Genomic DNA, 27,209 nt, shown 5'->3' with positions numbered 1-27,209 from the left:
AGGCTGCTTTCTTTCTTCTCCCCAGAGAGTGAAAAATTTAGGGTCTGTCCAGATTGAGATACATTTCTCCCCTCTTTCATTCGGAGGTGTTTCCTTATTTAATGGGTGTGTTTCCAAACCCACATCAGTTCTCTTCTCATAAGACGTGGGCAGGACACAGCCTGAAGCCAGAGGCTGTCCCCGCGTCTTGAAAAGACTATGCTCGGCAGATTCCCAGATTGCATCTTCTAAGAAAAATCTTTTAATAAAATAGGTGCTCAAAATATTTGAAATCACCTTTCCAAAAAATTCTACCTGTAATCTAATACAACAGGATAGCAGTGTTACCCCCACCTATATTTCACTCTTTAAATCTCAGATCACAGAAGTCTAGAGCAGTGTAATTGCCGAACTGTGCTGAGCAACACAGTTCTTCCAGTTTGTGGTTGGTTTTTCACTTTACTTGGTGCCATTCATGCAAACGGAAAAGCACTCAGAAAGAGTTGACTTGATCTGTGCATTGTAGTTTGGAAGGTCTGACAATAGGGCCTCTCTTTGTATCAGATACAATGATCGCTAGAGACATTCTATTTAGAAAACACAATTATTTCCTCAGCTGGACTCAGAAAACTTCCCTAATGCCAATTTCCTTCGTATTTGAGGGTACTTTACAATTCTCAATCTATTAGTGTTTCTCAAAATCTATTTTGTGCGTAGAAACATCACAAAAGATGTCACTGTATTATTAGTAACTTTCTCTTTAAAAAGGTGTAATAGGGGCACCTGGGTGGCTAGGTCACTTAAACTTCCGACTCTTGATCTCAGCTCAGGTCTTGATCTCAGGATCATGAGTTCAAGCCCCGAGTTGGGCTCCACACTGGACGTAGAACCTATTAAAAAAAAATTTTTTTTTAAATGGGATAATAAAAGTACCTATTATTCAAATTCAACAAATAGTTATGGAGTACCTACTATGTGCCTGGCATCCTGCTTAGTGCAGGGATAAAAACTGTGCCTGACCTTGTGGACAGACACCCTGTTGTTTGCAGCAGAGGCCAGAAAATGCTCCAGCTCCCCTTCTCATGCAGATCTCACTTCTTCGACAAAAATTCACTCTGCAATGTGCCACTCTTCTGAAGGCCTATTACCATAATGTTCTTTTTCATGTACCTTCTTTCATCCATCTTTAAGTACTCACAGATAGAGGGCTCCATTGATTGATTCCCTTGCCCAAATTCCATTAGTCTTTTATATTTTGATTCTAAGAAACGGAAAACTAACAGGCAAATGGCAATACAGAAAATGCTTCCTGCCATTATGCACTTAAACTTAGCAGTCAGTGGCATTCCAGAAAGACCTATCCCTCTGAAAAGAGCCTGACAATTTTGTCTTGATCTTTGGTCATCATCTTGCTACTACATGAAGCCATTGTGAATGTTTTGTTGTTGTTTTTGTGGTTGTGGTTATATGAACAGGTACTTTATAATTTGTTGCTTGTGGATATCAGTTAGCAGTGATATGGTAGATGGTTCTGGAAAGGCCGCAGAAAGAAGGGTTTCTAAATTCTGACAGGAGCTCTTGGAAGAGTTTTCTAAATTTCTGCCAACTAATTCTTACATGCAGTGATACACTTGGGCATTCTCAAAGGAAACGCACATTTCATTTGACAATATTTATAGATCACATTAATTTTCTGGAAAAAACTTCAATATAGAAATCTATCCCTATCACGAGAATATGTTTCCCTTTTTTGCTGAGGAAGAAACAAAAAGCAATTGTATTTTAGAGGATAACTTAAGACGAGCTATGTCTGCAGCAAGTTTCCATGCACCACCTCCTTCAAGCTCCTCTGCCCTAGGTTTCCGCAGCTTTGTTCTCATTGCTCTCCTACTTCAGTTCCCTGGTAAGATCCTTCTCTCTGATCACATTTTTTAAAGATTTACTTATTTGAGAGAGAGAGAACATGAGCAGGGGGAGAGGGAGAGGGAGAAGCAGGCTCCCCGCTGAGCAGGGAGCCCCATGTGAGGCTCCATCGCAGGACTCTAGGATTGTGACCTGAGCCGAAGGCAGATGCTTGAACGACTGAGCCACCCAGTGCCCCTCTCAGATCACCTTTTTTTTTTTTTAAGATTTTATTTATTTATTTGACAGAAAGAGGCACAGCGAGAGAGGGAACACAAGCAGGGGGAGTGGGAGAGGGAGAAGCAGGCCTTCTGTGGAGCAGGGAGCCCGATGCGGGGCTCTCGACCCCAGGACCCTGGGATCATGACCTGAGCTGAAGGCAGACACTTAACGACTGAGCCACCCAGGCGCCTCAGATCACCTTTTAGATGCTGATGATCTTCAGGGCTTTTCTCAGTCTATCTGTTTTCTCTACATGACCCAATCCACAACAGCTTTACCTGCCATCTATCTCTGATGGGTCCAAACCTCAAACCTCTCTGCCTCTTTTTCCATATATATACATATATATGTGTGTGTGTATATATATATCATAGTAGGTATATATGCCTACTACGACGTCCCGTGGGTCCCTCAGAACTCAACAGAGCCAAAATGAACTCATCATCTTCCCTACCCAAAGCTGCTCTTCTTCCTCTGCTTGAGAACAATCTATTTGTTCAACAATTAAGCCCTGTGCCAGGCACTGGGGAAAAGTCAGTGAGCATGAGATGTCAGCTTCCATTCCAGGTCATTAAAAAGCTGCACCATGCACTGAGCAGACCATTCTGGTCACCTGGGGAAGATTCTATCCCTCTCTCTCTTCCCTGCCCCCCTCCACCATGGTGGCAATGGCACTCATGCCCTGAGTATTCTTCCCCTCAACTGTATGCTCTTTCCTCTCCATTCCCACTGGCACTGTTCAGGACCTCAGATCTTCTTTCCTCATTTGCTGCAACAAAACCTCCTAACCAGTTTTCCTGTCTCAGTTTGACCCTCTCTACTGAGGCCAGGATATTTCTAGACACATAGCTATTTGCTCAGGTCTCTACTTAAAATTCCATAACTTTCAGGATAACAGTTCTTTCTTTAGCACATAAAGCTTTTCATGATGTGATTTCTGACTTTCCGTTGACCTTTCCAACACCCACCCCCTGCCATCCTGCCCTCCTGCCACAGCTCGTATGCACCTTTGGCTCTATCTATATGAAACTACTGTGGGTATTAAGCAGGTCACAAGATTACAGACTTCTGTCATTTACCTATGCTTTTTTTCTCAGCTTAAAATGCATGTAACCCTCTTCTGTCTTCTATCTGTAGCATCCAAATTCAGCTCAAGCATCACCTCTTTTGGAAACATCCCCAGATCTCTGATCTAATTTGAAAACTCTCCCTCTGTGTGCATAACACTTATCCCATTGTAGTGTATTTATTTGCCTGTCTGCTACTCTAGACGATAAGCTCAGTGACCTTATTTAATTTTGTATCTTCATGCCTAATGCAATCTTCGGCACATGATATATGCTCAATTAAAGTTTCTTAAATAAATGAATTTGTTGAGCACTCACTATATGCCTGTAGGACATCTAATTGGTGAATGCAAAACTAGAAGATTTACACATTATCTCATCTGACCACAACTGCTGTGAGATTTTATTCCCTCTATTTGATAGATGAGGCTTTTATGATCACTCGGCTTGAATGATGTAGAGGTGAGGCATTACCCAGGTCTGTGCTGCATCTCTATCTTATGGCACCTTAATTAAAAGCAAAAAAAAAAAATTGTAAAAACAATTTAAATACACACACACATACACATAATCACACACACACCCCAAGTTGCTATTATAGGCTTCTAGATTATCTCATTTCATCTGGCTATAAGTTCTTTTTGATATAACATCAGGTAATCAGATTGGTCTTCAGTTAAGAGACCAGATCAATAAATATACACACTTAGCAAAATTCGTTCCATAAAATATATCTATGCTCACCACTCCCCCTACTCCCCACACAATCACTTTTTTCTCATTTTTCTTCAGTCTTTCTGATAGTGTTTAAAGGCAAAGGGAAAAGATGCCCACCCCCCCACCCCCCTCCCACCCCCGCCAAGTAGCCATGGCCCTAAGCATCACTGGGCATTTGTTTTGCAGATAACGGCGTGTGTGACTGTGGCGAATGCATGTGCAGGCCCGGCTGGGCGGGCGAGTACTGTAACTGCACCACCAGCACGGACTCCTGCGTCTCCGAGGATGGGGTGCTCTGCAGTGGGCGAGGGGACTGCATCTGTGGCAAGTGTGTTTGCACGAATCCCGGAGCCTCTGGACCGACCTGTGAACGTTGCCCTACCTGTGGTGATCCCTGTAACTCTAAACGGTAATGTCTCAACTTCCCTCCTGTTGCTTTTGGTGGGTTTGTTTTCTGAGCATCCACCCAAATACACAAACCCACCAGGCCCCTGTGATCATCAGCCTGGAACGTCCGTATCTCATTTGCCTCTTTCTTTGTCCTGATTATCCGGGACCACAATGTCACATTTCTGCTAGAGACAAGCCTGGGGAAGCTGAGCTGATGTCCCACACTGATAACATCAGATGGCCTTTCACTTACAATACCAGCCACACAGAAGGAATGCTCTGGCAGTAGACGGATGACACCCACATTCAGGGCCTTTTCAGGGGAAACAGACAAGCTTCTTCCTTATCTAGAAGTGTATAGCCTGACCTTGCTGATTCATTCCTCTCTATAGACCCATGGAGGCAAAAAGGCAGAAAAAGGATCATGGCTTTACATTTCTTCCCTCTTCTTTACCACTCATGCTCTTTAGCACCTCTCTTTGGTTGTCATTCTACACAGCTATTGTGTGTTGTGTTTTCTTTTTTATCATATGAACAACAACAACAAAACACTTTTTTGTTTTACAGTGAACCACTATTTCTTTGGTTGGTAGCTAATTTCTTAATGGAAGTGGGGGCAACATTTCTAGGTCAAGTGAGGCAAGTCTCCAAATGGGCTGTGTGATGACATTGCAGTATATAATGTATTATGCAGCAAACATGCTTAAGCAGTTTGCAGTTTCATTAACTCTATACCCAACATGGTGACATTTGCATTTCCAGTGTAAACAAAGTAAGAAAATCAATATTCACTCAGTGGTTCCTCACCATTCAGGTGTCAAAATTTCTCTGTCACTGTGCCTGGACATACGCCAAGAGAAGTGTGGGGACATGGTTAGACTTACTTGAATGGAATTAAATGTAAAATGTCCTTCCAGGATGTTTCTTCCATTATTTATCTATTCAATCTTCTTTGTAAACATGACTCAATTTAAAATGTGGCTTATAAAATATGAAGTTAACAGTCAAGGTAGTTTGAATTTGAGGAATCAGGTAATCTCCTTGGTGTTTATGTTAGCTTTGAGATGAATCCATTCTTCCACTTATTCATTCATACATTCATTTATCAAATAGATATTAAGTACCTACTGTTCACCAGAAATCCTGTTAGGCCAAGGGCATATAGTGATGACTGAAATAGTTACAGTTCCTGCCATCACAGGTGCTAAGAATCTAGTGGGAAAAACAGACATTATTTAAAGTAATTATAATGATATCTGAGCTGACAGCTACAATAAGGGATATAGAGGGTGCTGTGGACCCATATGGCAGGGCTATGACACTAGCTTGGGCAGACATCAATGAGATGCACGAAGGGGTAGAGGTTTTAAGGGTTTCCGCAGTGTCCAGCAGTCCCCTGCAAAGCCACTCTAAGTAAATATATAACCTAGATAAATGCAATATACTTGCAATGCAAAGGCAATTTCCAGCCAAGACTTCTATCCCCACTCCCACATAGATTTCGCCTCCTCAGCCCTTCCTACAAAGGAACACAGAGGCTTCCACTGCAAGAGAACTAACCGGTGAGGGTCAGGGAAGGCTTGCCTAGGGTAGGGCGCTTTCAGCTGAGATTGGTGGAAGCCTGGAGGCGGAGCATGGGGGGGGCGGCGGGATGTTTCCAGCACTTAAAAGAGTATACATTTGCATGGCCTGGGGAAAAGAGGCAGGATGATAGGAGGCAGGATGATACATAAGAAAATTTTGCTGTTTGGGGTTACTCCAAGCAGAATCTGGTTGTAAAGTGATTTTCAGCACAAGATTAATTCAGAGTCTGAGTTTTACTTTGCTGTGTAGACATCACTAGAGAAGCTTAATTCCCTGGCTATGTTTTTGGAAATACACTTTCTGTAAGTAGCAATCATTTATTAAAAAACCCTGCATGAATGAGGATCCAAGATGTAACCTCAGCTTTTGAAAATACCCCTATACGGCTTAGACTCATTCAAAATAGTTACAGACAAGTGAATCTTTAACATAGTCATTCATGGCATGTATGAAATTTTAGAATTCTTGTTAAAATACAGACCTATTTCTGTTAAGAAATTCAAACTTTGGTCACTGATCATATTTTAGGAGCATACACCTTTCTCATGAGAATGTAAAATGAACCAAAAAATTAAATCAAATACCAAAATAAGTGTGTCTTACTCTTGGGGTTATTTTGTTTGTTATTTAACCCATCGGAGCAATCATTATAAATAAATGAGGATAGTAACTATTATCAAGCCTGGCTCACAAAACACTGATTACTAAGGGGAATCAGAATAAAGCAATTTCCTCTTGAACATCACCCAAATATCTTTCTAAAAGTAACAAAAGGCAACGTCCTTTATGAGACACTCTTATAGCACGAATCACAGTAACAGCATTAAAGCAGTATCCCAGCTGCATATCTGTTTTCCACCAACATGAACTGATAAAGTCTACTGAATAATGTTCACAGGAGCTGCATTGAATGCCACCTGTCTGCAGATGGCCAGGCCGGAGAAGAATGTGTTGACAAATGCAAACTAGCTGGTGCAACCATCAGTGAAGCAGAAGGTTAGACTGGTCTTAAATTGCTTTCTTTTTCTTTATATTGTTCTTGAGAGGCAGAAACTCTGTGAAGGGCTTTTCAGTAGCTCGACCTCATTTGAACCAGAGCACTAGTTCAACATTAGTTTTTTTTTTTTTTTTAAAAGATTTTATTTATTTATTTGACAGAGAGAGACACAGCAAGAGAAGGAACACAAGCAGGGGGAGTGGGAGAGGAAGAAGCAGGCTTCCCGCCAACCAGGGAGCCCGATGCGGGGCTCGATTCCAGGACCCTGGGATCATGACCTGAGCCGAAGGCAGACGCTTAACGACTGAGCCACCCAGGCGCCCCTCAACATTAGTTTTTAAGAGTAAATGCATCCCATAAGACTAAAAACGTGATGGTTTGGGATACGAACAATTTAAAGTCATAGCTATTCTATTTGACTTCGGCTCTGTTGGCAAGCTCACCTTTGCTTAACAAATGCAATTGTGGAGAACTCCGGAATGCTATTTTTTAATTAAAAAAGAAAAAAAAAATTTAATTTTATTTATTTATTTATCAGAGAGTGAGAGAGAGAGAGAGAGCACAAGCAGGGGGAGCGGCAGGCAGAGGGAGAAGCAGGCTCCCTGCTGAGCAAGGAGTCCAATATGGGCGTTGATCCCAGAACCCTGGGATCATGACCTGAGCAGAAGGCAGATGCTTAACTGAATGAGCCACCCAGGCGTCCCAAGAAGAAAATTTTAAAAATAGCTAAATGTTAACCCCTAAAACTGAAATCATCCTCTATCATCCTATTGCCTTATTTCAAGATAGGACAAGGTGAAGTGTAGGAGGGGTTTCCAGAGAGCAGGCCTGAGACACCAGGCAGTTTCTGGTTATTGGCCATTTTCCCTCCACTCCTTTACGTGTGTTTTTACTCCCAACTTTCCAAACACGGGTGTTACATGACCACCCTTAATTCCCCGTTGCTCACCCCCCAAATACAAGAAGGGCCTGTGACCTTTAACTGCTAAGCAGACCCGGCTCTTGCTTTCTTTCACCGTCATTTTAAAATTTAATGACTTAAACTCGGATTCTTTTTAATGGCAAAATATCATCTCAAATATTTAAATCAGTTGTATTTTGGCTGGGAAGCCCACTTAAAAAATAATTTGTGAAGAAGATGACTAGCTCCTCCTCAAGGGACAATCTAGGGGGATTTGTTTTTCCAGCATCCCAAACTCTGCATTCTCAGGCAGCTCTGGTGGACCTACTGCTCTACACGCATTAGAGAAGCGACCAAGACGTATCTCAGGCAAAGTGCAATAATCAAGACAATGTATGACACTCTAGGATGTGTGTCTTGAAGAGACAGAAATAGAATAGAGAAATTAATCCATTTCTGAAGTGAAATAAGTTAGTGGCATTTATATTGTTTTGAAAATCATGTACATTGTTTCAAAATTGAGATTTCTGACTGTGCACAGTTGAATAACCCCATATGGAGGAACATGATTAGTGCTCATAAGACCCATCGGTTGTGCCTTTCTGGTGACTAAAGATAGATATGCCAAATAACCATAAATTGGGCAAGATGGTGTGTACCTTACACTAATACTGAAAGCAGGATGCGGTAAAATCACTGAGGAAAGTATCATTTGTGGACTGGCCACATTAGTAACTAGCTCAAAGTCAGTGCATATCCTCGGGCTTCATTTCACGGCAAACAGTTGAGATATTTACCAAGTGTTTCTAAGAAATGGCTAAAAATTGCAGAAAATGTCCTGCAAATGACTAGAACTCCATTCACAGGCAGCATGGGAAACCAATGTGCTGAGGGGGGAAAAAGAGTAAACCTTGGAAACATGGTAAGTCCTGAACAGAGAGTTACTATAGTTAAATACATAGTTTTCTGAATAGATTATCATAAATGTTTGGATTTGAGAGGAATACTAGGTTTCAAGGGGCATTCAAAATATTTGCATGATTTTTTTTAAGATTTTATTTATTCATTTGAGACACAGAGATACAGAGAAAGAGAGAGCATGAGCAGGGGGAGAGGCAAAGGCAGAGGGAGAAGCAGCTTCCTGTGGAGCAGGGAGCACGATATGGGGCTCTATCTCAGGACTCCTGGATCATGACCTGAGCCGAAGGCAGATGCTTAACTGACTGAGCCACCCAGGCGCCCCTTGCATTATTCTTTTTGTGTTAACTGGGTAAATTATCTTCAAAACAGGGGAATACAACTATTTCTAACTGAGAAACTGAAAATAATAACTGGATTCCTAATACCATTTAAAGCACTAACCTTGTTGAATTTGAGAGAAAAAATATATTTGTCAGCCTATGAATTAAAAAATCACTTTTCCAATGAGGATTCTTTTTATTTTTTTATTGTTATGTTAATCACCATACATTACATCATTAGTTTTTGATGTAGTGTTCCATGATTCATTGTTTGTGCATAACACCCAGTGCTCCACGCTGAATGTGCCTTCTTTAATACCCATCACCAGGCTAACCCATCCCCCCACCCCCTCCCCTCTAGAACCCTCAGTTTGTTTTTCAGAGTCCATCGTCTCTCATGGTTCGTCTCCCCCTCCGACTTACTCCCCTTCATTCTTCCCCTCCTGCTATCTTCTTCTTTTTTTTTTCTTAACATATATTGCATTATTTGTTTCAGAGGTACAGATCTGTGATTCAACAGTCTTGCACAATTTACAGCACTCAACCATAGCACATACCCTCCCCAATGTTTATCACCCCGCCACCCCATCCCTCCCACCGCCCACCACTCCAGCTCCAATGAGGATTTTTATAAGTTCTATTTCAAGTTACTCACCCAGTTATGACATTGATCACATCACCTTGAAATTATCACCACATATTTGCTCTTGCGTAGGGGCTTTTATCAGCTCATCCTTCCCCCAACAAGGACATGGAGAGTAAAGTAAAATAGCATAACTTTATAATCCAAAGACATTATTCCTCAACTGCTGTGGAGACTTGCATGAGCATCTCTAAAGACATGTGGTTTAACTTCACTCATTCCATTTTGCTGAAAGTCACTTTTTAATTTACCCCAACATTCATGTACTCAGAACATTGTTGCTCAGAGTGTTTTCCATGGGACACTAGTTCTGAAAGTGCTAGATGGCCATATCAGTTTGGGAATTGGGAAGCTAAGCTTTTTGTTTATTTCACAGGACTCCTGAAAAATTATGCACATTACATTAAATGTGCATTGTGAATTTTCAGGAGAGGCAAAAGGAAGAATTAGAGTAAGGAAGGATTCCCAAACTTACTTGACCACAGAACCCTTTCTTTTCCTTGGGAAACTGTTCCCCTGAGAACTCCTGACTCATCCCCAGAGCACAGATCTTTAAATGTATAGTTGTCTTAACTCAGTGGTGCATGCACATAGTTTATATTTCTGTATCCTTCCTGGACCTTCCTAGATGCTGGCCTCCTCACCACCCCCGCCCCCCATTCTCACATTTCTTCCTTTTCTAAGTATAATTTCATGGACTGCCTGAGATCTTATTTTCATCATATTATTCTAGGGAAGCATTGCTGGCACTCATAAAGGAGGGTAAAAAAGAAAGGTCCATTCCTTAATGAACAACAAAAGAAAACCTTAGCAGCTCAGTATGCAAATCTCCAGCCCAAGCTGGACCCTTTCATTGCACATTCAATAATACCATTTTAATACCCAAACAAGACAAAACTGGCTAAATCTAGAGCATAACAGTCATGGAAAGAAGTGGTGAAGTAATTAAAGCAAGAAGGGAGTCATGACTCAAAGGTCATATTAACAGTTTCATGAAAACTTAAATAATCCTGGTGAAGTAAATTAAGCCTCTCTGTACTTCAATGTAGCTATTTAAAAGAAAATAAAAAAGCAGGGTTAATATTACTGAAAGGAATGTTATAAGCTATTTGTGTATTTTCTACCTGAGAATAAAATGTTCCAGTAAGTAAGCTTGAGAGGAACAGAGTGGGTGTGCACTGTCATGGCCGGGGGTGGGTGGAATCTCTCCAACAAGAAAAGGCATTATTCTCCAAGACGTCATGAATCCTAGTTAATTGGAGCAGTGTGGTAGGAGGACATGTGGTAAAGACCAGCTAAAAAATGACCAAAGTATGAGTTATATATACAGTGTTATTGCATGACATAACACATGAAATAACACAAATATCACTAATCAACTGTTGCCCAGAGGTTCCTGGATGTTATAATCTGATCACCTTATTAAAAATACTGTTAAACACCTCACTAAAATACAAGCTCCTGTGCATACCACTGCCCTCTCAAATCGGATACCCAGGAGGGTCCCTAGAATCTTTATTGGAAAAAAAAAATCCCAGGTGATTTAGATGATCCTAAACATTTCAGAATGACCAAATGAGAATGATTTAGAATTAGATTTCCTAATAGTCCTAGGTAAATAGATGCTTCTAATGGATTCAAAAGCAATTTCTTCACTTAAATCTATCCTCTGAAAGCCTATCCAAAATGTGAAATGTTTTACTAGTCCCTTTTTTCATAGATAGTACAGACATCCTTCTCACAGACCCTGACATGAGGTTTTTATCTTATAAATTAAATGCAAAAAAAAAAAATTAACATTTTTCTTTCTGTGGCTATGGCATTGTTGAACAAAAAATAGCATATTATTTACTTTTTCTTTGTTAGAATCAAAGGAGCACATATACATTTTGTTTTATTAAAACTGTTTTATTTTTAAGCTAACGAGAAAAGTTATCGGTCTAGCAAGAGTATGTCCAAGATTATCTAGGACAGTCCCAGTTTCAACAGTCTGACCCACTGTGTCATAATACGCTAATATTGGATCATATGTCAAAATTTTAGGTTAAAAGCAAATAGTTGTTATAGTTATAGGTTTCTGAAAAACAATTTGGTTTCCAGAAAAAGTGTAACAGTATCATTACAAAGTCTCCAACTTAGAAGATAGGAGAATTTTAAGCAAGTTTTTTTTTTTTTTTTAATTTGGAAAATGCTACATAATTCTGGCATAGGTACCAGGCCGCTAAAACTTCTGATAAATAGTATTAACGTCTCAGATTGACCATTTTACTATATTTTTGATTCCTGTAGTGACATTCATTTTCTGTCTCTTGAATAAGCTCAATAAGAAAACATTTCTACTTGAAAAAGATCGGAGGAAAACTGGATTGTTTGTTTTTTAATTAACAAAGGGGCTATACTGAATGGTAGGCCAACTGTCAACTGGGTTCCTTTTAATCTGAGGTTTACTTTCATCCTCCTAGTCCCTGAGTACATAATACTTCAATGTCCATTTCCTGATATTAATTGATATTTACTGTTGTGACAATACATGGCCAGCAATCTTGACTGTGGGAAAGGCCCCCTGAGAAATATCAGTATCAGTTTGGGCTGTGTAGTCTTTTTCTGAAATGTAATCTAGGCTTCCTCCCAGATGCTCTCAGCCAAGAGGAACATACAGCCCCCTCATTACCACAATCAGGGCCATTCTATTCCTAAAACAACTAGGCATACCTGCCTTCAAGTACTTTCACTCTATTGAAATCCTGCCCCTCATCAGTTTCATAAGTGCATTTGATGGTCAGTCCTGATTGACCACACCTGGAATTGTTCTTCTGGAACATGAGTAGAAACTAAAACTTCAGGGGGTGGGAAAAATCCTATGTCTTTTCTATTCCTATTCTGCAGTGTTGAAAATTCCTATTTGCATATTAAAACTCAATACTACCTTGCTTTAAAAATAATCTCATTTGGAATCTCATTTAATCTAATGAATGACTCCTTTATCTGCAGATTTTTCAAAGGATAGTTCTGTTCCCTGTTCTCTGCAAGGAGAAAATGAATGTCTTATTACATTCCTAATAACTACAGATAATGAAGGGAAAAGCATCATTCACAGCATCAGTGAGAAAGGTGGGTGGCATGCCTTCCATTGTCAATGGTAAGTGATAGTACATGGGAGAGGAGGAAACAACCAGAAAGATACTTGGGGTAGCTTTCCAGGAAAGACATTTCCAGAACTTTGATAGAGTGCTTCTACTTTCCCAGTGATTGAAATATACCTGTTGAAAGGTTTGATGTGTTCGAAATGTCTCTTCCTTAACCCACATAACAAGATATATTTGTACCACACATCACCTCAAAAGCTGGCTGATGGTTTATAGAAAGATGGGCTGATTAAATCCAATATAAGCAGAAGGTATATCTTTAGGAAAGGCTAGCAGTGGGGAGCATAACAGTCTAAAAGAATGAGATTTGCATCAAGCAAACCTTGGCTCAAATCCTGCTTCTGCCTCTTAATAGATGCTTGGCATTCTGGAAGATACTTGCCTCTGAGTCTCTATTTCCTCATCTGTAAAATGGGAAAAATAATAGTACCTTCTTCTAAGGGTTGACCCAGGGATTAAATAGAATAATGCATATAAAACACGTGCCCGTTCATAACCTACAGTAATGGGTCATTGAGTCAAAAAAGACACGAAGGAGCAGGTGAGGAAGGAAGTGATCTATACATACAAAGAGTCCATTGCTTCTGTGGGTTTTCATCCATACCAACTCATGGAGTTTGTAGGGACTTGGGAAGCTCTCAAATAAAAATCTCATCTTTAGTGAAGGAGGGAGAGAAATTTATATCAGGTAGGAAAGAAAATAGTGGAAAATGTACTTTTGTTGAGAAGTTTTAAATTTTAGTATCAGACTCACCTGGGGAGCTTGTTAAAATGCCTGCATCCTGTGCATCCTTTTTTTTTTTTTTAAGATTTTATTTATTTGACAGAGAGAGACACAGCGAGAGAGGGAACACAGGCAGGGGGAGTGGGAGAGGGAGAAGCAGGCTTCCCCGCTGAGCAGGGAGCCCGATGCGGGGCTCGATCCCAGGACTCTGGGATCATGACCTGAGCCGAATGCAGACACTAAACAACTGAGCCACCCAGGCACCCCCTGCATCCTGTGCATCCTCAGCACTCCCTGCTGAGCAGGAAGCCTGCTGGAACCCAGGACCCTGAGATCATGACCTGAGCCGAAGGCAGACACTTAACCGACTGAGCCACCCAGGCGCCCCAAGGACTTTGCATTTTACTACTACTCTGCTACAGATAGCTTCAAAGACCTCCCTGGCTGTGTTCTTAGATATTCACAGGTGCCTCTTTTCTGTCTTCAATTAATGATGTGTTCCTAAATCTTTCTGGCAGAAATGACAGCTGCATTAAATCAGATCTCTCCAGATGCTGTCAGCAACCTCCTCCTCCTCCTCCCCCAAAAAGCTTGGAGCCTGGTTCTGCCCCAGACAATAGCAGCAAGGGCAGGCTAGCAGGGAGATGTGTTTTGTTGTGTGTGCTTGCTTATCAATGTGCCAATAAAATATTAAGTTCTGAATTTAAAGCGAGGAGTATCAAACCGCCATCACTAAAGAGTGTAAAAACCAAAGCAATACCAAAGTAACCAAAAAGTAAGTGCAAGACATTATAAACCAACCAAGAAAATATGATTAGAAAAATACCACATATTTTGATACTGATTCCATTGGAAAAATGAGTTCCAAACGACAAAAATGAACTTCCAGAACTGTTCTTAATTCAGGGGCTTTTGCATCTGGTTGTTTTTACTTTTTTTATTTTTATTTTTGTGTGTGTGTGCATGAGAGAGAGAAATATGCTTTTAGCTGATAAGGGCCTCCTTGTTACTGAACTATTGGTTGTTTTTTGTTTGTATGTTTTGATGCTTCCACACAATCTGAGTGGCACATAAACAGGCCATCCTTCTGAAAGCACTCAGACTCCCTGATGACTTTTTATTAGGGCTTTTTATTCTCCCTATGCTTCTGTAGTAGGGAAAAGGGAGGGGAAAATTACCTTCCCGAGGAGTCAGCTGACAGTTACAAGGATGCTTCTCCCTGGCAAATACTCCTGTTCCTAGGTAGGCCCCAAGCTTCCAGGGGCCCTGAAGACAGAGCCTGTCCTGGAATCTGTAGGCCCTTCGCAGACCGCTAAGACCAGAGAATCCCAGGGCAGCCCATCAGACTCCAGGATAGGAAGAAGTGAAGGCTAAGGATTTCCACGGTCCTACAAACCAACTTCAAAAGAAACCAAGTGAACAGTCACCATCAGGATGTGTGTGGTTGTAGGGAGAGCTTTGCTCGTCTTTTTTCTTAAACCTGGACGAGTTTTCAGAGGAGAAAAGCCACATTAGTTAGAGCCAGAGTCAAGGAATGACAGTCGGGAGGTTTCCTGGCAGGTGTGTAGGTGTGGATATTATACCACAGGTCCCAAAGTGGAGGTTCCAGGACCTTGAAGTCCTAAGGATAGAAAAGGAGGAAGAGTATAGTTGTAATAATAATAGTGGTAGTGGTAGCTTTCATTTATTGAGCCCTTACTAATGCCATATGCCAGGTATCATTCTATATGTTTTACATGCATTAATTCTTTTAGCACCCTCCATATAACAACCACGTAAAGCCAGTATTGCTATTATTTCCATTTTACAGATAAGGAAATTGAGGCAAAAAGAAGTCACAAACTGTGTTAGTTGTGGCAGTAATTAAGTGCCAGTGCTGGCCGGGGAAAGCTGCCCGGCGGGCTTGGAGCCTGTGCTTTTAACCACTGCGCTATACTGCCTCCCACTGGCTGTCGGATCGTGATAAATGCCTGGCTCCCGGAAACATGTTCGATCAGCAGCGATAGACATGTTATTATGCAAACCACATATGTAATTTTCAATTTTCTAGTAACCCCACTAAAAAGTAAAAATCTGGTGAAATGGATTTTAGTAATGTTTTATTCAATCCCTTCTATCTAAAATATTGTTATTTAGCATATGACCAACAGAGAAATTATTGAGATGCTTCGTTTTTTTCCATACTAAGTCTTCACAGTCAATATGTATTTTATACTTACCACACAACCTAATTCAGAAAAGTCACATTTCTGCGCTCCATAGCCGCCCGTGACAGAGGTGGCGGATTGGCAGCTCAGGGCCTCAGGACCTGAGAACTAGCTGGCCCTGGCCAGGACTCCACAGGCAACATGACGATGGCCCTCTTCTCCCACCTAGAAACATGTCTTCAGTCTGAGTGTCTCAGGAAATACTAAAGAGAGTATAAACAGTGGGCATTTCTATTGTGTAATACCTGCTCTGGTACTTGGGCCAAAATCTTTTCTTGAGAACTGTAGACTATCGCAACGTATAATGTATTCTCAATGTATAAATGTATAATGACTCCAAGTTCTAAAAAAATGATCTCTGCCAGGCCATGCCTGCCTGTTCCTCCTTTATTTATTCTCTGTGGGAGAGCCCTCCTAATTCACATTCTGGCTGCAGGGTCTTAGCAGGCTTCATTTTGCTTTCCGCAAGAACATGCTACGCCCCACCCCAGACATTTTGTAGTCAAAGATGTAGCCAGTATATATTCTCACTGACACACGCCTGCTACTTTTTTGCAGGACTGTTGCTAACCTCTTAGAAGCAGCCATGGTTCATTTGTTATGCTGGAAACAGTCTTTAGATCTTCATACTACAGTAACTACTTCATTAGTTCCTTTACTTATTTCTGCATAATCCCCTTACATGGCTTTTTTAATCCAAAGAACAAAAGTGTGTGAGGCCAGCCATCATGCTGTTGTGGGGTCATTAGTCCTGCTCAAATTCAGATCAGTTATAGATCCTTACCTTGAAAGCAGCATGACTAGTCCTGTGTATATAACTCTCCTTATTAAATATCTAAAAGCAATAAGAGTTAGGATAAACTAAGCATGATTCATTTCCTCCCCAGATACCACAGATTTACCTTACTTCTTGCAGAGGGAGGCAGATATTTAATGATAATTTTCATGTGGGATTTTTTTTCCTCATGAAAGAAAGGGGAGAACTTAATTATAATGTTTCATTAAGAAATGTATCATCTCCCAGGCATATTGCAAGATTTATTAGTCATTCTGCTGTCAGTGAGGGAAGGCACTGTATAATTGTGAAATTATATTAATATCAATAGAGTCAAAATAACATTTCATAGAATGTTCAATTTGAAAGGACTATACAGAACATCTAGTTTCCCAAACTTCCCTGAAGATAAGAATCCCTTGGGATACTGTTAATAATAAAAAAATCTGTGGCTCCATCTAAGACCCACTGAAGCAGAATCTCTGGGGAAGGATCTAGGAAGCTGTGAGTTTAATAAGCATGAGCACCTGAGCTCAGTCTTATCCTTAGGAAGTTAAAGGAATGCTGAAGTCCCACATCTTTGTTTAATGGTTGAGGATCCTGGGGCTCAGAGAGATCATGGGACCTGTTGTATATCAGACAGCTACTATATATCAGATGGGACTTGAACCCACCGGGGGGGGACCCCAGTCCCAACTTTCCAGGACACCAGAACACTGCATTAATGTTAAAATAAAACTAAAAGCCATCATTGTGTTCTGTCTATAAAAAAAAAAAGCAGCAAGTAGTAAACTTCTTAGGAGGGTAGGTTTTATATAAGTTTGAATATAACCTCCTAGACAGTTCATGTTTCAAGGAAATCCATTAAAAAGTAATATCGTGTGTGTGAATGAGCACACATACACACATTTCATTTCTATTCTATCATGTACCCAGAAGAGACCGTTTTTAGTCATTAAACTGTGTCTTTTTCATGGTCCTTTCTATATTCCATGTGTATTAATCCTCATTCTTGGATTCTAACTCTTTTTGAGTCAGCCATTCAAGTATATATCCATTTGCCTTAAATAACCAAACTCTAACTTTTGTTCTCTTTTGTAGGAATAGGGCTATCCTTCAACAAGTAACTCATTTTTTTTTAATTCAGCAAAATAAAACATGTTACTATTTTCCTTCTACTGGAAAAAAAAATAAGGTTGGAAAATTTAATGAGAAATGTTTTCTCTACATCACAAGATTAATCATACCATCTTCTTTTTTTTTTTTAAGTTAAGTTTTTAAGGCTCCATGCTGGGAGCCCCGGGGCTTGAACTCACGACCCTGAAATCAAGACCTGAGCTAAGACCCAGAGCTGGATGCTCAACCAACTGAGCCATCCAGACACCCCAATTATACCATCTTCTTAATATAATTTTCTTTGTTTCCACAGACTGTCCAAAGCTCCCAAATATTCCCATGATTATGTTGGGGGTTTCACTGGCTATTCTTCTCATTGGGATCGTCCTACTGTGCATCTGGAAGCTGCTGGTGTCATTTCATGATCGTAAAGAAGTTGCCAAATTTGAAGCAGAACGGTCGAAGGCCAAGTGGCAAACGGTATGTAAACCCCTAGGGGCTATTCCTTGTCCAGGGGAGAAAGTGACTTGTGGAAGAGATAGATGTCAGATTTCTTCTGCTCTATAATAGAGAATAAGAATGTCATGTTCTTTCCCTACCCCTCTCACTATGTCCCTAACAGCTATGGATTTATTTTCTGCTTTGAGGACAAAGGAACCTCTGTCCATTATCTGGGACCTAGATAGTGCTCAGAGCATGCATTTGTCTCTCAGCGTAGTGGGGATTTCTCCCACTCTGAGAGTCTCATGAAACTCCTTATATAGCTGCTTAGGGACATCACGGAAATACATTTAATCTTCATCACCAGGAAGATCATTCAGGCCCCATTTGATAAAGCATAGGTGCTGTATCTAAACACATCCATAAATCAGTTGTATTATAGCCAATGGAATAATGTTCATGAGTAGTATGGCAGTTCATGTCAATTTTCATAGAAATACTCATTACTTATAATAGGTTACATTGCCAAGTTGAGAAGACTTTAAAAGCCATCTAGTTAGTTCTTCTGAATAACAAATTTTAAACAGCTACCTGAAAAATACCTAAAAAGTGTCAACCTTTAAATATGTGTACTCAATAGATATAATTTATGTGTCTCCTCTTCACAGTAGACAAACACAAAACAGGACTCCAATTTTCTGTGTTTCTTTTCCACAGGACAGATAATTACATTTCTAGAGGGCCATAGAAACAATTTCATGGTTTTAATTTCACCTTTCTATCTCTAATGGTGTGCCCAGCTCTCTAATAGCCATTATCTTACATTGCTGTTCTAAAAAGGGTGATTTCACTGGAGAAAATACAGGAAAACACCATGTTCCTTTGGGTTCATCTGCCCAAATAAATTCATGTTAACACTTTTTTCTCTAAGTATATAGTGATATCTTCAATTCTTAAAGCAAATGGAATTTCTGTTTTGGATAAGTTTATCTTGATGAGGAATGTCTAGACCTTGTGCAGTTATTTTGAAGTAACCCCTAACATATGGTGCAGGACAATGGACAATGAAAATTTTCATCTACTTCATCTTCCTATTAAAAATGCCTTTAGATGCAACAAGGAAATTCAATGCATGGATCTTGTTTTGATTCTGATTTGAACGTTTCTTGGACAACTGGAAGAAGAATAATATAGACTGGGTATTAGAATGATGGCAAGGAATTATGATTAATTTGATTAGATAAGATAATGGCATGATGACTTTGCTAGAAAAATCCATATTTTGGAATGAAAGGAAATGAAAATTAGGTTTGCTTTGAAAAATTTCAGCCAAAAGAGAGGGGGATAGGGAAGCGAGTGTGGCAAAATCTTGATAATTGTTGAATCTGGGTGATGGGTCTAGAGAGGTTTGTTATACAGCTTTCCTCTTGTGTATGTATGACTTTTTCATAATTAAATAAAACCCTTTAGGAAAGTAAATTTGGATTTGCAATGAAGATATAATATATCCATACCTAACAAGGTCAAATGTAACCTGATAGGTTGGTTTGGTGGCTTAGAACATAGCATTATGAGGCTAAAGTGTTGGGTCAGTTAACTTCACCAGATCCCCTGGCCTAGATGTTTTTAACTCTCGCCAGCTGCCAAGCAAATGCCTGGCAATAGTCAAAAAGGGCAATCAGGCAAAAGAATATGGTTAAGTTGGCACAAAGAACCATGTGGCAGTAGTTGGTTGAACAATGCCAGTCCTGTGAAGTAGTCTGAATAATCCCATTTTCAATGTAAGGAAACTGAGGCTCAGAGAGGTTAAGACACTTCCCAAACGATTGGTCCATGGTGGAGCTGAAAACCTAATTGCAGCCTCTTCCAAGCATAGCCTTGACCCTCCTGGAAATAATAAGCAGGTATTCTGCAAACAAGTACTTGGGCAATGATGTGATGTGTATCTCCTAACCAGCACATTTTAATGTTCTCATGCAAAAGCGTGAATACTGACAAATGATTAATATCTTTAAAATAACATTTTAATTAACAGTTAAATTCCCCAAAACATGCATTGTTTTCCCTCAGGATGTAGAACATGACTGAAATTCAAATGCTGAATTTTACTGTTTCTTCATCTAAAATGGAACAAAAATACGCATTAAACAGATAAAATCATAAATGAAAAATATTACTCCCTTGTTATATTGAGTTTCCTTGAATAATAAATATTTGATGTTCTTGACTAGATAATAACTGGGTAATAATTATTCACTTGGATGCAAAAGAGGTTTAATTCAAATAATTCAATTCAAATTTCACTAACATATACTATTGAAAAAAAATGTTACTCGGTGCATCCATTTTTGGGGTCCTCAATTTGATTCCATTTTTTATCTAAAAACCTGTTTCTTCTTGAAGAACTGAATTTGACTGGTCTTCACACCCCAGGGGACCTCCAGAGTTGGTAAGGGTAGTTGGGTCTACTGACCCATAGACCTCCATTGGACTCCAAAGGTGACAGAGCTCAGGACAAGAAAGAGCTTTGTTTCTTGCCTCTTGAAACATTTCATCACAGCCATAAAGAAAGGTTACCTTTTATTATACTTTTAAAATAACCTCCCCATCCATATTCTTTATGAAAACACAAAGGAAAGATATTTAAATTCATCTTTGATTAGACATTTTTTTCTAGGATGACAAGTCATTAACTAGAGGCAAAAAATGTTCAGTCTGACATTTCTTACAGTCATGGATTGATTTTGTACTGTGCTAAGCAAATCAGGTCTGCATTTGGCAGTTAGGCAATCATTAAGAGAACTGTGGGTCATGACAGAGAGCTTTCTTATTACCACTTTTTCAAGCTCCAAAAAATCTGCCATTGCATTTACAAAATTTACAGCCTAAATTAGCACCCCCGGACTCCTGGGGAAATCAGTCTGGTCACCTCAGATCAGTGGGGGAAACTGAAACTTGTCTAAATAGGGAAAGAGCTCAGACTCATCTGAAATGGAGATCCAAGCCTGTGTCTCAGCTGGAAATCCTCTGCGAGAAGTTGCCCCCCCACCACATGGCACTAGAGGAGGCAGTACTAGACATTGCCACACTTTTTCCTGCCAACAAAACCTGCTTTGAGCTTAGTCTCCTGAGTTTTGATCATCAGCTGAGGGCAGGAAACACAACTGCCTCCCAGCAATATATAGGTGCTCGTTCTCCACCCTTAAAGTCCCACCTTACCCTCCTACTATGGTCTGCTTCATCCATCACCCCCTATTAGCATGCCCAGGCCCTACAACTAGCTTTGCAAGAGATGCCCCCAAATATTATAGATCTGAATAAAGTTGCTTCAAAATACAGAACGAAAACTGCACAATCAAAATTAATATTCAACTAAATGTCTACAAAATAACATCATGTCAGTTGCAACTTAAGTCACCTCCTTTATAGTGCATATAAATTATACTTAGTGTAGAACGTGGGTGTATTTTAATATGCTTATTTACATATTTATTTGAGACAGAGAGAGAGAGAGACAGCATGAGGAGAGGGGCAGAGAGGGGAGAGAATCCCAAGCAGACTCTGTGTTGAGCTTAGAGCCCAACGCGGGGCTCGATCTCAGAACCCTGAGATCTTGACCTGAGCTGAAACCAGGAGGTGGACACTCAACTGACTGAGCCACCTAGATGCCCTGCATTTTAATGTTTGACATGATATGGGAAGGGGCCAAAAAAGTGTTCCTGGTCCTATGAAGATCTAAGCTGGCCCTGCTCACAGCCCATTTACTCTTTCAGAGTATTTTTTTCTCTTCCGTAAGGCTCCCTCTTCCTTCAAGACAATGCTTCACTTGTCATCCCCAACCTGCACTTATTTTTGCCATTTTTCCTCTTCAATTGAGTATTTTTTCTGTAACCAACTTAAATTTAATAGCTTGTAGTCTTTTTTTTTTAACTTTATAGAATTCATACGTGATTTTTGTTTCCAAATGAGACTCCACCTGCATCTAAGACCACATCAGTTTGCCCTTCACTCTCCAAGTTCCAAGTTCTATGGCAGCAGGACTAAATAAGGACTGGAGGGTCCTCAGAATTATCCAGGTTGACTTCGGGAGTAGAAGCAGTATGGTGACCTGGCCTTCACTCATCACCCACCACCAAGGAATCTCTTTTCTGTTTGCCCTCATTACTGAGATAGCATCTCTCTCTGAAGGCACATGAACAAAGGTAACATGTTACTCAGTCAGAGGCCAGGCCACTGGCTCTGGGCAACATAGAAGCAGGCACAGGTGTGATTCTTCCTCACAATAAAGACACTGCGGCAAATCCAAGAGTGACAAGTGGGGAGATGCCCAGGAATGTTTTTCAGTTCATTCAGTTCTTTCAAGAACTGAGAGACATGTACTGGGAAAGCAAATACAATTGCAGTTTTGAAATCTATGTCTAGAACTTGCTGCCATCTCTACAATTCATGAGATAAGGAGACCAAATACAAGATTTAGTAATTTGGAAGGTACCTGGTGGTACCTAGACTTCATACACAAGCAGAAGTGGGCTTAGAAATGATGGGTTAGCCTGGTGATGGGTATTAAAGAGGGCACGTTCTGCATGGAGCACTGGGTGTTATACACAAACAATGAATCATGGAACACTACATCAAAAACTAATGATGTGATGTATGGTGATTAACATAACATAAAAAAAAAAGAAATGTTGAGTGTGAAAGCTCTGGGGGAAAGTATCTTTCTAACCCCCTCCAAAACTTAAAGAAAAGGACATTCCAAATGTGAAGAAGAGGTATAAAAAAGAACTACTAAGAAGAGGCAGCACTTACTGAGCACTCGATATGTACTGGGGTCTGTGCTAAAGAGTATGTTATTTCATGGATGAGGTAGGCACTTTGGTAATGCCTCCTGTGGGTGAGGACACCACGATTTGGAACTGTTTAAGTAGGTCATGTGGTGGGGCTGGGTTTGAAACCCGGCTGTCTGACATCAACGCCTGTGTGGTCAACCTTGGAAAGTGGAAGGGAAGAAACTGCTCTTTACCCAGACATCTTGAGCCTGCCTGGAGCAATTCAGCCAAAGGAGAGATATTGGAGGATCAAGCTTGTTGTTTCTTTAAATACCTACAGAGACTTGGTCCTTCTTGTCCTGGTGATGGCTCCTAGAAACACATCTACAACCTGAGGAGCACAGCTGAATTATCCAGACAATGGCACAAATCCTCTACACTACCCCCAAGGCAATGCCATCTTGCCCAACCCACCTTGGAACCTGTACATCTTCCTGAGCCCTGTGGCCCACACACTTGTGCCTCATGACTCTGTGCTCCACACACTGCTATTCTCTAGTAAGCGAATGCCACCACATTCTTTTACCATCCACAACAGTGTTAACTGTCCTAGGGATCTTTCCTTGCTTCTCCCAAGCAGCTAGGTGTTTCTCCTGAATTTTGATCTCATTTTAGCAAGATTATTGGTGCCCTTGTGTGATGCCTCCCACCAGCAACACATCTTTTAAAGGCAGATACTATGTCATTCATCTTTGTTTGCTTCTACAAGTTCACTTTTCCCATTTTTTTATGTTTTTTACTTTATATTTCATTTTGGGGCCACCTATTGGTTCATTCTATTCATTCAGTAAATACTGAGTGCCTGCTGTTGGCTAGGCACTTCTTTCAACTCTGGTAAAACCGCAGTGAACAAAACAGCCAAAGTCTTGTTTTCTATCCATAAATTAGTGTGTTTCCAAACAGGGTAAGATTTTTATGCTCCATATAAGGCACTGGTTCTACATACTAAAAAATTAAATGGAGATGTATAAATTTTAAAATGCTAAGAGTATGATTAATCAAAATTATTCAAATAGCTTCCAAGCTTGAGCCTGACTCTCTTCTAGTTTGTAATGGACAATGAAATTATTTAAATAAAGTAAAACCATGTTATAATAGGTACATAGTTTCATTCAAACCCTTTTTTTTTTTTTTTTTTTAGGGAACCAATCCACTCTACAGAGGCTCCACCAGTACCTTTAAAAATGTAACCTATAAACACAAGGAAAAACAAAAGATGGACCTTCCCACAGATGGATAGAACTACTTCATGCATGAAAGAAGTCTGCTTTACTGATATGAAATGTTAATGCACTATTTAATTTTTCTTTTTTTTGTTGCTTCAAAATGAGGTTGGTTTAAGATAATAATAGGTCATTTGGACATCAGTCATTGTCTGTATAAGGTTAGAGACTGTGTTGGCAGGTTCAAAATAATCAGGAAGAGAAATATCTTTAGCAAAGGGGTGACTTTGGGGATCATTGAGGAATACTAACTCTGTTGTATTAATGCCTCAAAAAATCATCAAAATGACACATGGGGGCCTGATTTGCATTTGAAAAATGTTTGAAATTAGAATCTCATTTGTTGCAGGGATATAGCTACCTGAAGTCTTTGTCTCAGCGAAGTCACAAAGTCCATATGCTCACATTAATAATCACACTTGCGAATTAATTCTAAACTTTTAGTAAATCTGCCCTTTCCTAAAGGTGGATTCTTTTAAAAATCTATGAGAAATGAGATACTGACTTTTACTTCAACTGAGAGGATGCAATTCTTCTAAAGATGTCCCAAATGTAGTAAGTGTTAATAATTTCTGTGGATTTGCATGTACCTAAAAGTCAGGTACACAAATAAGTATTTTATAAGAAGAAGAAGTAATTTCTAAATTAGAAAGTTAAAAAAATAAATTAGAAAGTTACCAGTAAAGGCAAAATAGCTAGTCTATTATTTAGATTATTTTTAATTACCTGAAGAAGAAATTTCTACACTCAGTTTCCCTCCTGACCCTGAGTTTTCAAACCACTACTTCTCCCATATTTCTCAATCCATTTTACTTAGTTTCATAGTCATCTAAACCCTGGGAATGTCATATGAAAGTTTTAATTTCTTGTTAAAAATTACTTTAAGTGGTTAAATAGTTTAATAAAAAAAAAAGCTCCAGTAATGCAAAAGGAACATGGGTTAAACAGAATAACATTTTAAATGGTTTTAAAGCAAACACATCAAAAGTACAGTCTCTCATGAGTAATAGGCTTTCTATCTCTATGTTTCCATTTATATAACCTAACTTGCACATTTCATGTGCAATATGGCCAATATGCATTCATGTATTTACTTTAAAAAGTAAAATTTTACTTGCAAACTACATGTGGATAATTAATGATCCATAGGTTGATTGAGGAGATGGACTCTGTAGAATATTATTTCCTATTAGTACGGCTTCACAGAGCACTGTCCTCTTATTTGATAAGGAAGCTAAGCCTCAGAGAGTGAGTAGAAGAACTGGTCCAGAATCTAATCTTCCAGCTCCAAGCTATTTCTTCTCTCCACAGTATGAGAGTAAGTCTTTTGTCCATGAAATGATGGAAAGATTTGGTTGGTTAAGTGGTAACTATCATTTGTTTGAAAATGTCCTGAGACAAAAATAGCAATTAAACTACTGGAGCAGAGGTGAGGTCTTGTACTTTGGTGCAGTGTTTATTACCTTTGAGTAAATTGTAGTGTGAAACATTTTACTAGGTGAATAGTTCATTATGTAATGGAGGTTTCAAATGTATCCATTGAGTTGGCACAGGTAATCTGTGCCAACTCAATGGATAAGTTTCTTCAATTCTACCGTATAGATCTGTACACATTTGATCACTTGGAGACTTATTTCTTTTCTTATTTCTAAGTAACTCAGGTAAATCAGACACTTGGGGAATACACAGCTATACTAAAAGAATTACTAAACAATCACGTTAGACACCTGAATGGCAGAGGTACGCCCTGTGTTCCTGACTGAAGCCCCGGGTCTGGGGAAAATCTACAGCAACAAGGAAGTTGCGATAGTAATGACACAACAGTGGTATTCACCTCTACACATGATATTTTTTTATTATTACTAGAATGGGATTCTAGAAAATATGAGTTTCCTTTGTGTGTATATTGGGGAAGGTAGGGAAGAATCTGCTATTTCCCTGAATACCGTTTTGACCCAAGGCTGGACCTTGAAAAGGCCAAAACAGTAACAGTAGTACTTCTGTTCACTGAAGAGTTATATTACATGAAGATAAATGGGTTTTTTGTAAGTTGTTTCACTGTATTTTATGTTGACATAAATAAACATGGTAATTTAAACAATGAACCTTAGATGGATGATAATTCCTTTTATTTACTTGGTATAAAACCCTCTTCTTGGATTTCCGGATCCCTGTGACCTGCTCTGACCAGCTTGCTGGTCTCATTCTGGGGCCAAGAAGAACAGAAAGAGGCAGCCACCAAAGGCAGGAGACAGCAGGGAACCGGCTACAGTTTGCTGAATGGTTACAACACCCACATCACGGGGTTTTTCTAAAAGAGGCTCTTACATTACCCTACATTTTGTAAAATCAGGATTAGTGTTATGGGCTGAATTGTGGTCCCTATTCTAAAATTTGTGTACTGAAGTCCTAACCCCCGGTACCTCAGAATATGATTGCATTAGGAGACAATGTCTTTTAAAAGGTAATTAAGTTAAAATGAGGTCATTAGGTTGGGTCCTCATCCAATAGGATTGGTGTCTTTTTTTTTTTTAAAGATTTTATTTTTATTTGAGACAGAGAGAGAGAGATAGAGTCTAAGCAGAGGGAGTGGCAGGCAGAGGGAGAAGCAGGCTCCCCACTGAGCAGAGAGCCCGATGTGGGGCTCGGTTCCAGGACCCTGTGATCATGACCTGAGCCGAAGGCAGATGCTTAACGACTGAGCCACCCAGGTGTCCCAGTGATAGGCGTCTTTGTAAGAAGAGGAGATTAGGACACAGATGTGCACAAAGGGACAACCATGTGGTGACACAGGGAGAGGAAGCCCATCTACAAACCAAAGAGAAAGACCTTGAAAGCAACCAACCCTGCCAACACCTTCCTCTGGGCCTTCTGGCTTCCGGAATTGTGAGAAAAATACAGTTCTGTTGTTTGAGCCCTCCACTCTGTGATACTTTTGTTATGGCAGCCCTAGCAAACCAATACAGTTAGGTAGTGCTACTTTTCTGGGCAACCAGTTGGTAGATTTCATGGTGCTATGCTCATATTCCCAAAATGAAGCAGAGAGAAACCAGTGCTTACAAAAGGAGCCAACTTAGAAGAAGTCCTTTTCTTAGAAAAGCTCTT

The 27,209-nt window shown here is 39.9% G+C and overlaps 1 protein-coding gene across 6 annotated transcripts in view; it reads left to right on the top strand.

Moving 5' to 3' along the window:
• Window positions 1-26,209, top strand: part of ITGB6 (integrin subunit beta 6) — a 128,859-nt gene extending 102,650 nt beyond the window's left edge. For all 6 annotated transcript variants that reach the window (XM_027590925.2, XM_027590923.2, XM_027590922.2 and 3 more), the window contains 5 exons: window positions 4,074-4,296; window positions 6,760-6,857; window positions 12,635-12,754; window positions 17,925-18,091; window positions 24,023-26,209. In XM_027590925.2, the coding sequence (XP_027446726.1) occupies window positions 4,074-4,296; window positions 6,760-6,857; window positions 12,635-12,754; window positions 17,925-18,091; window positions 24,023-24,121 (707 nt within the window). In that variant the 3' untranslated portion in view covers window positions 24,122-26,209. The remainder of the gene's footprint in view (window positions 1-4,073; window positions 4,297-6,759; window positions 6,858-12,634; window positions 12,755-17,924; window positions 18,092-24,022) is intronic.
• Window positions 26,210-27,209: the final 1,000 nt, after the last annotated feature.

Source organism: Zalophus californianus, chromosome 3 (assembly GCF_009762305.2).
Source record: "Zalophus californianus isolate mZalCal1 chromosome 3, mZalCal1.pri.v2, whole genome shotgun sequence".
Lineage (NCBI taxonomy): Eukaryota > Metazoa > Chordata > Mammalia > Carnivora > Otariidae > Zalophus > Zalophus californianus.
Note: the sequence above shows the minus strand (reverse complement) of the source record. Positions and strands in the feature narration are given on the sequence as shown.